Raw genomic sequence first — 16,218 nt, 5'->3', positions numbered from 1 at the left:
CTATGTTAGTTAATAAATATGTCTCTCAGTAGAGTACAAAGGAAGTAGATTTGTACAACTAGGTTTTAAGACTCAAACTCTGCCTATGTTCTCATCTGCATTTGCAAATTCCAATAAAGGGTGTACAGGAGCTCAGTTCCCTCTTCCCTGGTGAAATGCTGAGATTATGCAAAGAATGCCAGCTTCTGATTAGCCCATTATCTATAGCCACAACATCTCAGTGCCAGTGTTAAGGACTGCAACTCCACTGTTGAAGGCTCTAATAAAATCCAGGATGAAGAAGGAGCAGCCAAGCTTTAGAGAGGTTCCAACTGAGTGTAAAACAGGAGAGAACAGATGCACCCAATCCTCAACAGTTCCCATCAGGATTTCACCAGGGTTTTAGACCTGCCATGATTGAGACACTGCATTTCTTTTAGACCTTAAGACAAAGGCAGAACTTGCTGATGAATTGAACAAAACCCATGAAAATGCTTTTTGGAAGACTTCAGAACTGAACGGTGGAACCTTCCATCCTTGCCTAACTGCAGAGGAGAATCACTTTTCCCCAGGGAATTACATAAGGTAAGTAAGGTCTGAATAAGTGAAAAAAATTTATTTTAGGTGCAAGTCAAAATGGGAAACTTGAAAAAACATGCTATAATGGGTGTAGGTGTAGGGGGGGAAGCAAAACTAAGTTCATTTTAAATATATTTTCTCTAGAGGTTAAGTGCACCTATGGATTTGTAAGCTAGGGGTTTCTGTTTCTTTTTACCTCCAAGTGTTCTGGAGTGCTATTGGATGAGAACATAGCATTCCCTGCTCTGTGAATGTTGTAATGGTTGTATGATAATGAATTACTTCTATGATAAGCAGAAGGAAAAGGTGTAACAACTCTTCAGCCACTGCAATGTTTCTCAAAGCCCTTTTTAAAAGAAAGGAAAACATTATTACTCTTTTATAGGTAGGAAAGCAAAGGGAAAGAGAATGAAGCAAGCTGCCCAAGATGACTCAAGAGGAGATGAAAAAAACATATCATATGTCTAGAACTTGGTTTTAAAGACCAGCCCATCTTCAACCAGTTATATGACTGAGATGTAGATGGCAGACAGATAGCACTGCAAACATCAAGCCCTCTCAATCAAACCTCGCTGTTTTAATCAAAACTTTGCAACTCCAGTTTAAAAATCAGTGAAGAAAAATTAATTCAGAAGTTCATGATCTAGAAGAATTCAAACTTTATCCTCCACACATGTAGGCCAGGAGGTGGGTGTACTGAGCTTTTTTAATGAATTAAAATGGAAGGAAGTGGGAAGGAAATAAAAAGGAAATTAATGCTTTCATTAGGCCAAGTCATACAGCTCCACATTTCTGCATTTGAGCTACTGACTAGAGAAGAAAGTGATAAAATGCATCCATTCTATGAGTTAAATCTCCACAATACCATCTAACCACACCTTCCTTTGCAGAAGCTTTTTCTGACTCAGCACCTTAAAGACACCTCAGAGATGTGGAGTTCAAGGCACAAAGCACCATTGGATCATTGGGATTTAATGTGCTGCCACATGTAACACTGACAGCAGCAGCTTGTCTGAAACACATGTGTGCACACCTATTTCAGAAAAGCACCTAATCCTGGAAACATAACAGGACTGAGAGCTACCACTTTCCTTGATGGTTTGTCCTGTGTTCCCACTTTTAACAACACCTGCCTAGGCCTGGTTTACTCTTACCCTGGTATACATTCTGTTTTTCTCTGCTACTGTGAAGAATCCTTATTCCCAGACATCCCACAGGAATACAGCATCATTAAGTCCCATCTCTCTCTGGAAGAACTTTTCTCCACTCTAGTCCCTCTTTTCTCTTTTGATATTTATTATCTTTATAAATTACAGATTCCAAAACCTGGTATAATATCTCCTTCCACAGTCTCACTGTTGCACAGAGCAATTCAACCACCTCCTTACTCTTAATTTTTAGTGAGTTTTTTACATTCAAGTTAAAAATTCAAGCCCCACTGAGCTATCTGTTCTTTCCTTTGGAACATTCCTATCACTTACACCAGCTGTAGGGGTCCCCATGTCTATGTAAAGCTTCTTTCTGGCTGTGTAATACTTCTCTTCCAGAGACAATTTTGTTAGAATGACCTCTGTTTGCAGGCTAGACTGTAATTGGATTGCAATATTTTATTACTTTGTCCTCCTCTTTTTCCTACTGTTTTAATCTTAGTATTGTTTTCAAATTCTAACATCCAAGAATTTGTGCTGCCTTCCAAAGGGTTTCTGAAAATATTGAAATATGTTGTCCACACACATTTCTAAATTGTGGAAGACTGTGGAGAGAGACTATTTAAAAGAGGATGCAGACAGGACAAGGGGGAATGGCTTCAAATTGAAAGAGAAGATTTAGATTGGATATTAGGAAGAAATTCTTTGCTGTGAGGGTGGTGAGGCACTGGCACAGGTTGCCCAGAGAAGCTGTGGATGCCCAACCCCTGGAAGTGTTCCAGTCCAGGTTGGATGGGGCTCTGAGCAATCTGGTCTAGTGGAAGATGTCCCTGCCCATGGCAGAGGGGTTGGAATAGATCATCTCTAAGGTCCCTTCCAACCTAGGCCATTCTATGATTCTATTTCATGATTCCATGATCCCTCAAAATTTCTGTGTAAGGGCCATTTCTCATTGACTAATGCTTTGAGATGTTGATCTTCAAGGAATATTATTTGGATATTTATGCCAATTTATTTTATATCAAATGAAACACAAAATGAAATGAAATGCCTCACAAAAGCCTAAATAACACCCAAGACCATTTCACAAGCAAATTCACATTCTGGAATGAAGCTTATCTAGCATAATTGGTTTTCTTTAAAGCTATGTTGACTGTCATTAATTTCTTCTTACCACTAATTAGTTTTTATGCTTGCCTTTTTAGGTAAATTCTTCTTTATCATTCCAATAATTTTGCCAAGGCTGAAACAGAAGTAGACTGCTCTTCAGCCTTATTTGCAAAAAAAAGGTGAAAATAATAGCATGAGACTCACATTCCAGAATTTTAAGAATTCTCCAGCAGATCTTTTCAGCCTCCTTTTTTAAGGCTCTTAGGTGAAAGTTACCAAGTAATGAGCCTTCTGCTTTACTTATTTTATCACTGGCAGATGTTGTTTAACATGCTTTGAAAGATTCAGTGCTGTTTGTACAGTAAGGACACTGGATCTCCTACCACCATATGGGCTTGCTAGGGAGCAAACAGCACTTCCCTCCTACTGTGTGCCACTCAGTATTGAAGAGGTATCAGAGCTTTTGTTCATCTTTGCATGAATAAATGACACAATTAATTAAACTGTGATTGACTGGCATCATTTCTTGGTTTTGGTGTTACAAAAAAAGCAGCACAAATTAGCTAATTCACATACAAACTAAACCAAAAAATAAGCTTGGTTAAACCTTCCTTGAAATCTTAGGAAGCAGAAATTGAATGTCCAGACATATGCTGTAAGAGTTCTTGTCCATTATGCTTGCCACTGAATTCATCCTAGGTTGCCACCTTAATCATTACATATTTTTTGTCCTTATATTAAGGAAAATTACCTAGACATCCTAAGCCATTATAAATTGATGTCCAGCTGGCAGAGAGCTGTGAAAGATCACTCAGAATCCTCATCTGTCCTATTTATCCCAGAGTCTTGTTAACCCTGGATAACAAAGGATAGCAATTTGGACATCAACAATACATCACTTTAGACTACTTTTACCAGAAATATCCCATTAGTGTGCATTATCTTCATATCTTAGTCTGCTTTCTTTTCCCACTGAGACTGCAAAGGACTCAACTGGCAAACAGCCAGAATATCAAGTTTCTCACACATCTATTATCATAATGGCAGAAGGTCATACACTGAAAACTGAGCACACAAATGCAACATAAACTAAACTGAGTATTTTGATAAGAAATTTATGGAGGTTGCTATTCTGGTGCAATAGCATCACTTGCACTTTTGTTTGATTTGGAGGGATTTTTTATACTTCTGGTTTCAATGACAACTCTATTGGGAAAGTTCTTTGATTTAAAAACAAACAAACAAAACCACAAAACAAACCACAAAAAGCCCCACACCAAACCAAACTTCAACAATGCTTTTTTCTGTCAGGCTCTTCAGGTCCATAAATATGCTTAGTCTTCCTGTCCTATATCCTGGTTTGGTCCTCCCTGGTACATCTCAGAGACTGATTGTGCCTCTGCCAGACCAACTGGCAATAAAAAGAAATTTCAAAAAGATAAAGGTGAAATTTTCCTGACCGCTTGAGACACAGAAGTCAAGACATTTACACCTAAGTTATTTGACCATAAAGATGCCTAGACAATGGAGAGACAAAATCATTTCCAGGGCATGATCCCCCTCCATCTAAAGGAGCCATCCAAATCAGGTTAGAAGAACTGTGATCAGGACAGGTCTCTCTGTTGACTACCATGGCAATATCACTGACTTCCTCAAATGTCAAAAGTCAACTCAAGCCACATTGTTTTCCTAACAGCTCAAAATCTTTTCAGTTTGATCAGTATGTAGCTGAGGTTCCATGCACGACTTGCATGCCACAGCATCTTGGAAATTATTGAAACATTTGCACAAATATATATATATATTTTAATTGAAGTGGGTCCTTTTGGGTGCAGGGAAGCATTGGTGGAGAAAAATTGGCAAAACTATGAAGCAGCAATTCAGAAACTATTTGCTTTCCTCACTTACTTCTCACAGCCAACTTCACTACTCTCACCTGTGTATTAGTCCATTCCATTTCAGGAAAAGGTCCCAGCTGAAGGCCTCTACCTGTGGGATTTTCTTCCTCTTGGCCTTTCTGGAAGTACATAGAGACATCTACTCAGGACATGTTCCAAACTCAGATTTTTCATCGTCTTTGCATATGGTACTTAGTTGTGTGAGTTTGCTTCCCAGGTTGCTTTTTTGGGGGAGTGAGCTCATTTATTCCCTTGAAGCTGTAAATTGGTGTTAATACATGCTGAATTGCCCAGACGCTTTATAACAAAAATTAATTGGCATTATATTATATAGTATTAAAAATGTGAGTGCATATTATTGATTGTTAGTAGCTAAGAATTTCCTATTTATCACTGAAGGAAGAACAAGCAAGTTATGTATATTTTACAGAAATTAACACTGTACTACTGTATTTAGGTTAACTTTTAGTATGCAGCATCTACCAATCTCTAGTAACTATTAGCAAATGAAGCAAGAAGGCTACAAGGAATACATAAACATTCTCTTGTTAGTCCACCTCTTTCTAGCTAAAATTAGAAATAATCCTGTTGCTTCTAAATTTTAAAACCCACTCTAATTATCACTATGAATTTATGAAGTTTAATGGTAGGAGGTTATATATTTGCTTTTAATGAACATCAGGTTTCCATTTTTTTAAACACAATATCTATCATGAATTTGGTCTCCCACATAGGCATGAGTCAATGCCATTGTAGAAAACACACGAGTTCTTAACAAACAACAACAACATGGAAGAGCCCTGCCAGTAAGGAGAGACATAAGGCAAGGATCTCAGTTTTTGTTGACAGTAAAGCTACCATATCTGCAGCTAGGCCTCCAACAGCATTTTTACACAATGTTTAATTCACAAGGTACTGAAAAGCAGGTTTACAAAGACCATATTTATTATGATGCTTATGTAATGCTGATCCTCACCTTTCACTAGGTTACTTTAGAGACTTTTTGCTTCTGTTTTAAAAAAGAATACACATTTTAAAAAGAACAAAAATCATAGGACACCTTCCAGTAGACCAGGTTCCTCAAAGGCTTATGCAACCTAGACTTGAATACTTTCAGGAATGGGGCATTCACAGCTTCCCTGAGCAACCTGTGCCACTGCCTCACCACTTTTCACAGTAAAGAATTTCTTCCTAATATTCAATCTAAACCTGCCCTCTGATGGTTTGAAGCCATTTCCCCTGTTCTGCCACTACATGCACTTGTAAAATGTCCCTCTCCAGCCTTCTTGCAGACTCCCTTTGCATACAAACCCACTACTTTTTATGAATAAAAGGTAATACTTTTTCACTCTCACCTGCATGATTAAGTCTTTTTTAACATCAAGCATAAAAGAAGCATATAAAAACATTCAGCCAAGTCATTCAGGAAGTCTCAAAACTTTGTTGCTATAAAGAATGGCTAATAATAGTCCAAAAGCTCCAAAAGGGTGTACCATTTTTTCAGTATCTAGTCTAAGGAAAAGGGACTTCTGGCTCTGCCTAAAAAGATTAATGCTGTCATACAACAGTGTTTTTAAGAATTGAGGCTTATATTGATACTGTCAGTCTGTAGGCACTCAGCTGTGTCAGATAGGAGCAGAGTCCTTTGAGACACAGGAAAATACTGAGAATGGTTTCAGGCTTAATTTCCCTGTGTCACTCTGGAGGGTGCAATCCCACCTCAGTGAAGTGGAATGAACAGAAGTCTAAATATTCAGCTGAGTTTACACTGAGGGGATTTTTACATTAAAAAGATCTAGACTAACTTCTTTCCCGGTGAAATGGGTGACTGTGGATTCCCTAACACCAGCATCAAGCCCACCAGGAACAACCACAAGGCATTTTAGGGAGAAGTCCACTGGAGCTGATGCACTTTGTCCACAGCAAGTTCCTGTGGAATGTGTTTGGTTCTGGAGACTTTCAAGAAGAAATGTGTAGCCTTAAACACAGGTAGAAGAAATGCACATGGAGCAGTAAGCACAGACAAAACATCAAAATCAAAAATACAGAGTAAGGAACACCTCTGTTGAGATCAGCGACTGAGGAGGAGCCAAGAGTGAGGTTCTGTTGCAAAATGGCCTTCATTCAAGACATGAAGAATTGCTGTATAAGGACAAAGATTGTAACTATTGTGCTGTAATCCTGAGACACCAGCAGAACTGTTTTACTTTGTTTTAAGATAAGCACTGAAAAAGCAAAAAAAAAAAATCTAGAGAAGAGGAATCTCACTACCTAGGGAAGACTAAAAACAGAATATTGCAGTGACAGTGATCAGTTGCTTTCAACTGAGAGAGAAACCAGGGAAATCATTCCAAATTTACTGCTATGAAAAAACCTTTAACTTCTAGAGTGCTGAAACACTAAAAGTCTCCAGATTTTTCCATGTCCTTGGTTTCATGAGAGGTTTATTCCCTAGTAATTCCAGCAATTTTAATTTGGATCCAGATGATTACTAGCCAGCTACAAGCAAAAGGCATATTCCTCTGTGTTAAGTAAAAATAAAATAAACACATACTTGCTTCCAAGGTAAGATTTTACAATACCACTAGTGCATGTAGTGGTTGTAGAAATGTAATCCTCTTCATAAAAAAAAAAAAAAAAAAAAAAAAAAAAAAAATTATAAACTCTACTCAAATGCCAGTAAGGTAGCATTTAAAAGAGCATTCTTCATAAGCATCAAAATGTGAGCTACAGATGTAGCAACCCTAAAGGTGATTGTGAGTTTCCAAAATAGAGCTGTCTCATGTCATCAGATGTGTTCAGGTATTGTTTTGTCTCCAGCTGCTTCTTCAAGAGTGAATGGGTTTCCTTCTGTCGTTTCTGACAGACATATGCACACCTCGGATCTTACAGGACATCTAAAATAGCAATATGCCTATTTTAGACAACTGAATCTCACCCATAAAAGTATTTTTTTATTTAAAGGAACTCTCTTCTAATACACATTGTTATACACACAAGCTATTATTAAATGCAAACATATAGTTTAAAAATATAAAATTTGGGAGGTTATTGCATAGAAAATCTAAATCTCCTGCTCTTTAACTAAAGATAAAAAAATAAATTTCAAGTTTCCCTAAATTCCCGTAAATCCAAAATCCAATAAAAGTTTTATAAAAGACCTAGAGCCAAGCAAGTTTCAGTACTGAAGTACAAAAATGTTAGAAGGAATTAAATACTCTTATAGTCTCAAAAGCCTTGTTAATCTATAGATGAAGGAAGGATCAGTTTATTGCCATGGAAAGAAAAGTGTGCCTATTAAATACCAGGAAGTCCCATGGTCCAACAAAAATTACCTTCATATAAGAACATCATGCAGTGTCATAAAAGAAGTCAGCCACACCACAAAACTGAGGAAAATAAAGTTTTTTGTTTAAAAAAATTCTTCAGAAAGAGATCTCATTAAAATCTACATAGTTCCTGCTAATCATATGTAGAAGGCATTGAAGTACTGCTTCCAAAGTAACAGTAATAAAATATGAACATAGGAAGATGTACAAAGAAAATGGAGTTAGTATTCCTAAATAAATCCATGAAAAATTGTTGCACTCATAGGAACTTCAATATACTGAACAGTAACTGTGATCACGGTGCTAAATTCAAGTCTGTGCCTCATGCCAGTGATGTAACTACTATAGATTAATTCCACAGAATTGAGCATGGGGGAAGAACTTCCGTGGCAAATAATTGCTTTAAGACTAAAAAATTTCATTTATATCAGACAATGATAGGAAGGCAAGTTTCAATGAAAAACTCAAAAATATATAGGAAGCTACAATTTTCTTTTAAAATTTGAGTCATTCTTTTTATCAATTTACAACAGAATAATGAACAGCTGATAGCACAGTGGAGACAAGTCCAAAAATACTTTTAAAACAGGCTTGTGAATGAAATGAAAATTCAGGAGCAGCAGATGGGTTTAACTGCTGTTAAATGTGGAGTGGTTTCCAAGAACACGTTGTATATAATAATAAATAGCCAGAGACAAAGTTTCCCCAGCAGTTAAAATCCTGAGCATACAAGCTAAGTGAGGGCTTTCAAGCTTTGGCTCACTGCAACATCCTCACATTTTACCCTTGTCTACAGCAGCAAAAGTGCTTGTTATTAACAACATGTGCCAGCAATGAGTACAATTACAGCAGCACTGAGCAGTTTCATAGCCAGGCAGGTTTAACACAGGCTTTCTGAAACAAGAATAGTTCTTGGCTCTGCTTGCAGGTTAATCACATTCAGCACCAGGGTATCCATTCTCACAGTGGATAATTATGCCAGTGTACCCAGTGCCTCAGTTTGTGCATACATTTTACATAACAAACACGTTAGAAATTGCTTCCCCTTCCAGTTCTTGATCTGGATGTGGGCACTGGGATGACGTACTGCATCTAGGGTTTCTGCAGTCATGCTCTCCAGGTCTTATGCCCTCTTGGATTTCAGAAAAAGTGAAGTTCCAAAGACCCAGGAAAAGAGACAGCAACTTTTTTTTTTGGACCTAAACCAGTTCTGGCTTCATCTCCAAATCCATCAAAAAGTGGCTTTATTAAGTGACAGCTATGATTAGGTTAAAGCTTCTACACTTGCTACCATATATTATTATACTTGACTGACACAAATATTTGTGACATGGAATGAAACTGGAACTTTTAAACTCACAGGGATGCACAGAGTCACAGACAGAGAAGGGTTCAAATCAATGAGTGCAACTGGCAGAGAATAGAAATCTACATTGGAATCAAGCAGGAAGAAATCACTGAAGCTGTCCCCTGTTAATCAAATTACTTCTGTAATAACAAAAGGTTTGTGAGGAACTGTGGAAGAGAGCATCACTGGATTCAAGGAAGCCTCTGGAGTTCAGAGCAGACCTACACTATAATATACATGTGTTCCTGTGATACCAGTACCTGCTAGATACTGTCTTGGATGAACTGCAGGGAAAGGATTATTAGGGGAACAAATGATAGAAAGGAAAGGTGAGGAACCAAATGAAAGCACTGTATCAGACAAGAGGAGAGATGTCAGAGCTTCACTTAGGTTACCAAGTATAAACTTACACTGTTGCTAACCTACTACTTTCACTGCTGCTCTAGAAAATCATGATTTCTATACTTTCATTCCAGAAATCACCTCTTTTTCCAACTAATTATTTCCACAGAAAAATGATGTGACTAGTGCAGAACTACTTCTCTCTAATCCTTGTACTATACTTCATTCATGAAATGGATAAAATTAAATCAGTCCACTGATGCTCATGTGGCATTCAGGGACTGCTTGTTTCCCAAGGATCTTCTAGGAGCTTTTTTTTATTCCTTGACTGATACCTACTGAGAGCCTTAGAAATGAAATTGCTCTATGGTCTGGGAAAATCAGCCAGTAAAGTAACAGCCCCCAAAGCATGCCTTTCATTCCAAACCAATGATTAATGGCCAGAAAACATCACACATCCTTTTGGTCAATCTAACAAGTACCCTTTCTAGAGATTGTTTGGAGACTTCCAGAGCCATGGCTTCTGTCCAACACATCTCAACTGAAACATCCTTACTGTTCCTGTCAAATGGATGCAAACACAATTGTTCTGTGTGCTCCCTGTTCTGGTTGGTTAAACCTGCTGCAATGCTGTAGCACTACTACTTCTGAAAATGGCCGAATTGCCCCAAAAAAAGGAGGCTGAGGAACATGCTCAAGCCTGGACCATCATAATTCTCTCTGTTAAGATGTCACATGGAGTCCTGGCTGTTCTGTGTAATTCCAGCTGGCTCCTTCCAGGTCAAAACTGCTCTAGGAGCCAGACTCATGCCATGTGGACATGAGTAAGCACCTTCTGTTCTGTAGTGCAGACAGAGCCACTTTCTACTACCAGAGGTGCACAATACCATTACCAAAGTACAAGTACACAGGAATTCAAATTATATCAATTATGCATTTTTCTTTACCCATTTGAAAGTGTCAAGTAATTTTAGGGGTGGTTGCTGGCAATGCAAATGTATGTGTCTAGAGGTTTCTCCTAATCAGAGCTATCATTGACAACCACTTCACTGGAGGCACACTGGAATTTGGAAGTGGTGACTATGGAGAGCCACTGTAGATTGATTTTGCAATGGTTCTGAAGTGGTTTTGTACATTGTTTTGACCAGCCATTTAGACAGGGAATTATGGGGATAATAGATTGCATGATTAGAACTAATCTTCATTAAAAAGTACTTAAACACACGCTCAGTAAACTATGGTCTGTTCTCAGCTATTACTCAGCCATTGGTACTCTTACCACAGAAATGGGTGGTATACATGGCTGCCTCTCTCACAGGAGCATTTTCTGATAAAGGCTAATTATCAAGAGAAAGCCTATGGGATTCTAGGGTTTTTCTTTGCCCTGAAAATGTAAACAAATAAAGGTCTGAGGTTTTTTTTCTGGAGAACCATTATTTTTCTTCTAACAACCATCCTGAACCTCTTCCTCATATTGTAAGATAGCACATTCTGCAAGACTTCGATCACCAGTACTGAATTAAATTCAAAGTATTTTACACATTCTCTCATGGGTTGTTCACTCTAAATGACCTTCATTTTATTGTATTTTTTCTGTAACTTTTTGGAGATGATTGTAACGTCCAACTCCTATCTGCTCCACATACTTTTTCCAAAATTGATAATGAGTGTTAAATATGTGCCACTGCCAAATGTAGTAATTTTCTGGTGTCTTACCTTGACTCTGCTCTGGCAGCCTCTATGCATGTCTCCTCTGAGACCAGACCAGTTATTAAATTCCAGTTATTAGGAAACAAATTTAGGCTCAGGACAATTTTTTCTACTAAACCTTTGTCAATTGAATGAATGACTTTGTCTACAAACAGCTCACTTACAGATTTATATAGACTTTATGAGTCATAGATTTCACAAACAACAACAAAAAGGTTTAATTTGTGAAAAAGTGAGGATTTCCCAAAGCATCAGTCTGTGGTCAGTACAAGCTTAAACTGATCTCCCAAGAATGGCAGGGGGGAGGGGTGAGATATTTGCACCCACAATCTAAACTTCCCTATTATTAAAGCCAACTGTTTGGTCTTTATCACCTGTACTGCCAAAGCCTTTTTCAGGCTTCACAGAGTAGAATAAGAGGATTGAAAGAAATTTAGCATTTCAATTATGGAGATAATGACTGAAATAAGATCCTCTAATTCTCTCAGCTTCCTGAACACTGCAGTAAGACTAAAACTCTCCCCTCAAAGAAACCATGTGCATTGAGGCACAGGTGTCAACATGGATAAATGAGATGAAGAACCAGTACCCCCCAAAAAGCAAATATATCATAGAACAGAACTAGTTCAGCTTTTACCCAGCAGCCCACTTTGTTCCTTCTAACCTTTCTTGGTCCTACTGCTTGTGAAGATATCACAGATGTGCTTCCTGGTGAAAGATTTTTGTTGTCTAGCCTAACTCAAATGATTATAATAAGAAAAAATCGTCTAGGGGTGGAAAAAGCATTAATGTGCTGTTTTTCTAAAGTATCTGTTGACATATCAAGCTCATAAAATTTATCTGGCTCAAATTTTGACTGAAATATGTTTCCCTTCTTTTTGTTCCTAGCAAAGCTAATAACTGTGCCTGCTCTGACTCTCCTTAGGGAAAGGAAAATTTACTGAAATGTGTCAATGGGAGACTGGTTGGTCTCCACATGTCTCCTGATGTCTCTGGAGACTGTAACCATGCTCATCAGTTTAGATCATGGTGTTTATGACATTTTAGTACCAGAGAGACCTGTCTGGCCTTCAGCTGTGACTGGAGAAAGTCCCGGGTTTCCTACATGTATGGTGACATGTCAACCACAGACATACTGGGGGATGCCTCAGATGACATTTAAAATGCTGATAAATGTGTCTTGGCAGTTTTATTATCCCTGGAAGACATTTTTTTTCCAACCTTCATTCTGCTTCCTCCATTTTTAGGGGTCTTGTTGATGAGAAAAAGGATGTTCCATATTTTCCACTAGCAAGAGAAATAAATTTTCCTTAGTACCATTATGAGTGTCTTGCAATGTGCTGATCATCCAGTTAGTTCAATACTTCTTTAGTGGGGGGATTCCTAAGTAAACTGTGCTCTTCAGAGACCACTCTCTCTCTTTAGCTTTTGCACCCTGACGTGTCCACACCTCTATAACTTCAATAAGTGCAGCACTGAATTCTGTTACTACCACTAGTAAGTTTACTACCCAGTATTCAAGGCTAGCAGTAAAAACAACTATTTTTGGCATCTTAATAGTGTGTGTGCAATGTCCAACTTCATAACTGTCCTATTTACTTCCAGTTCAATAGTGTATTTATCTCCAAATGAACTGCTGATCATTGTTCCTGTGAGGATTAATCTGAGCAACACACCTTGTGGCTCTTGCCAACATTTGCAAAGCGATATAATCCACCCTCCTTCTCACATCTTTCCTTTAGTGACACCCAGTGGGTTGGCTGCTGTTAACTAACTCCGCTCCTCAAACTCCACATGCTTTTTGCTGCAGTCAGAATTATGATGCTGTACACAGCTCTTTTCTCCTACAGTGTTAAGGATCTCAATTAGGACATAGTTGTCCACCCACTACTCTGAGTTCAAACTTGGTCCTTCCTCTTGTTAAATCAAATTCTTATATCTTTCCTTTCAAAATTCTTAGTGATATTTCTGAGCTTTGTTCACCCTCCCAGTCACAAGAGTGGTGTTGGGATGTGACTTGGGCACGCTCAATCCCTCCTCCACTCTTTTGTGCCACAAAAAGCTGAGCAGGCTTGATGTGCTCTTGGAAGAGCTCCATCTGAACGACTGGCAGGAAGCAAAGGCAGGGTGCCTGTAACACAGAACAGAGTCAGCTGTGCCTGTGGCACTGTGGGGAGCCCAGCAGAGCACACTCGTGCCTCAGTGCACAGAACCAACAGGATCTCTCACAGAGACAGCCCCCAGAAACACTCACAGCTCCCACTGCCTTCCACATTGCTGACTAAAGCCACTGCTCCTATTCCAGGCTTGGGTGGCAGAGAGCATTCCACATCCTTCTTGGCTTCAGCTTTGTCATCTTTTAGGCTGGGGCAACTAAAACTATCAATGATATTGAGGATTTCAGCCCAGCACTTGTTCGAAAAGGATCTGCATGTTGCTGGCATTCACAGCTTGCAAAACCAGGATGGTGTCACCTTTGTTACCCTCCACCTTCCTGGAGAATTCCAGCCTTGGTGAGGCAAGCTTTGAAGTGCTTCACTCTCCTCTTCCATGTATTGTCTCTGTTCCTTTTAACTCCTTCTCTGAATCCTGTTCAGCAATCCCTTTGTTCTGACAGCATTTGCAAGAGGGCTCTTTTATGCCTGGTTTCATCTAGCTGGGAATAACCACAGAAACCTGATGTCACCTCCCCTGACCCAGAGACTGTGCCTTACTGACATGAGCACAGAGGTATCCACTGGTTCTATCAGAGAGGACTAAACTAATAAAGGTTTGTCATCAGGCTTATTGCAAATATATCCCACGTGATTTTAAGGTTTCATTTCAAACCTGTTCTTCTAAAGAAATACAGAAAATGTAACTACAAACAAAAGAAAAGCAACTACGATGAAAGACATTCTCAAGTGCATTCAGGGGCATAAATATACGTATTTGCTTTTGTGCTATATCCAAGGAAATAAAATATACCAGTTCAGAATTGTGTTGGCAGGAAATCTCACTGCTTTTTAATTTTGGCAGGATGCTAAGTATTAGATGCTAAATATTATTTGACCTCATGACTCACAGGAAAACAATGTGTACTTAAAGCATAGAAATAATTGCTCTACTTCAGTATGTCCAGCTTTCCAATATTTAAAGGCAATTCATCATCTGAAGACATTTCCAAATTGAATCGTTCTAACATTTAATCCCACACCCCCAATGACAACAGGACAGAATTTTTCTGAGGGTTTTTTTCCTTAATATTTCTCAGTTCTCTTTAGATTAATTTTTAGTGAGTAAATACCTACATCTGCTTTGTATATTCACATCTCTTCAACATAGTAAATGCTAATTTCTGTCCTTAGGTTTACATCTTGGGGACTTTAAAAACCTGAAAATCTTTATATTATTCTGTGTGTCTGCTCAGAATATATTTATACATACATTATGCTTATACTATGTATGCATAACGTCTCTTTTGACACAGGAGCTCAGCAAGAATATGGTCATATTCAGTAGATGCAATGATGTGTATTTATTTGTATAGGAAAAGTTTTACTCCTTCAGTTCTTCCTGTAAAGTATTAATCCTCTTTCTGAACCACCAGCCTGAAGAATTATGTCACTGAAAATAGAGTTAAAGGCAAGCATAGGGGAAAAAAAAATAATAAGCTGTCGTTTTGAAAAGTACATAATACTTGTAAAGCTCACTACCAGGAATATGCCATTGACAGAATCTCATGATAGCCATAAAAATGAATAGTACCCTTTAATGCCTTCACCATCCAGACATGTTTCACAAGGTTACAATATGTGGCGGGGTTTTTAATCACAAAACTTCCACTTATTCACTCTGCCTGTAAAAAAACAGCTGAAATTTCTTACAGCTGTTGGTCTCTCCCCACATCAGCAGTTAACACCTCCCTCCCCTGATCATTGGGCCACCTTGCTCTGTAGAGAGTGTTGGCTGGTGGGGATATTTTGGAAATGAATGAGGTGGGAGAAGTAAATGAGGAGACTAAGTGTCTCATGGGAATGCCTCCTGGAAATGCCATTCCTTCCTGACAGTTACTCTAGGTCAGGACATCATAGGGACAGTTCTGATAAGTCACCAGACCTCTGCACCCTCCATAATCCCTGATGGATAGGCAAACAATGTCTAACCTTCTTGAAAAATCTTTATGGGTGAAATTGGCTCTGCAGTGTTAAGTGTGAGCATCAGAGTGCAATGTGTAACCAAATGTTTGATACTACTGAGCTCACTCAAAAAAAAAATGGATGCCAATTTCATCTTACTCACTCTTGAGATTCATGGCTGCAGGATGTCTGTCATAATCACAGCTAAAGTCGAACTCTGATAGATGAGATTTATGACAAGGTTCATGCAATATGTTTTAGCAGGAATACTTATCAGACTGGACAGAAATTAAAAATTTCCCTCTATGTTTTAACACTTGGCTGGAGAAATAACAAAAATAAATAACTTTTAGGATGATATTTCTCATCTGATTAACATCTTCCTGACTAAGTGCTAAAACAGTCTGACCAGGATAATGCATGTTCCTATTTTATACAAACGCACAGTGCAAATGGGAGACAGAGTTAAGGTTGCCATGGAAACTTTACCTCCAGATTTTTTGGGTTTGTATAATTGAAATAACAAGTACAATGTTGTAATTATTAAGTTTTGCCTTATAATTAATTATGTTCACATTTTCTTTGGGCGGGAACTCTGTTTGATGAGTACAGCCCAATGTGATAACTTTATTCAACATTTCTAAAAGTGGGTTTTCT

The 16,218-nt window shown here is 38.4% G+C and overlaps 1 protein-coding gene across 10 annotated transcripts in view; it reads right to left on the bottom strand.

Annotated features, from left to right (window-relative positions):
* Window positions 1-16,218, bottom strand: part of DLG2 (discs large MAGUK scaffold protein 2) — a 966,889-nt gene that overhangs the window by 574,928 nt on the left and 375,743 nt on the right. For 4 of the 10 annotated variants that reach the window (XM_079303594.1, XM_079303596.1, XM_079303600.1 and 1 more), the window contains one exon: window positions 4,753-4,833. The exons of the other annotated variants lie outside the window; for them this stretch is intronic. In XM_079303594.1, the coding sequence (XP_079159720.1) occupies window positions 4,753-4,833 (81 nt within the window). The remainder of the gene's footprint in view (window positions 1-4,752; window positions 4,834-16,218) is intronic. 10 annotated transcript variants of the gene reach the window in all.

This window comes from Erithacus rubecula (assembly GCF_903797595.1).
Source record: "Erithacus rubecula genome assembly, chromosome: 1".
In the NCBI taxonomy this organism is placed as follows: domain Eukaryota; kingdom Metazoa; phylum Chordata; class Aves; order Passeriformes; family Muscicapidae; genus Erithacus; species Erithacus rubecula.
The sequence above is the reverse complement of the archived record's forward strand: the minus strand, read 5'-3'. Positions and strand labels throughout refer to the sequence as shown.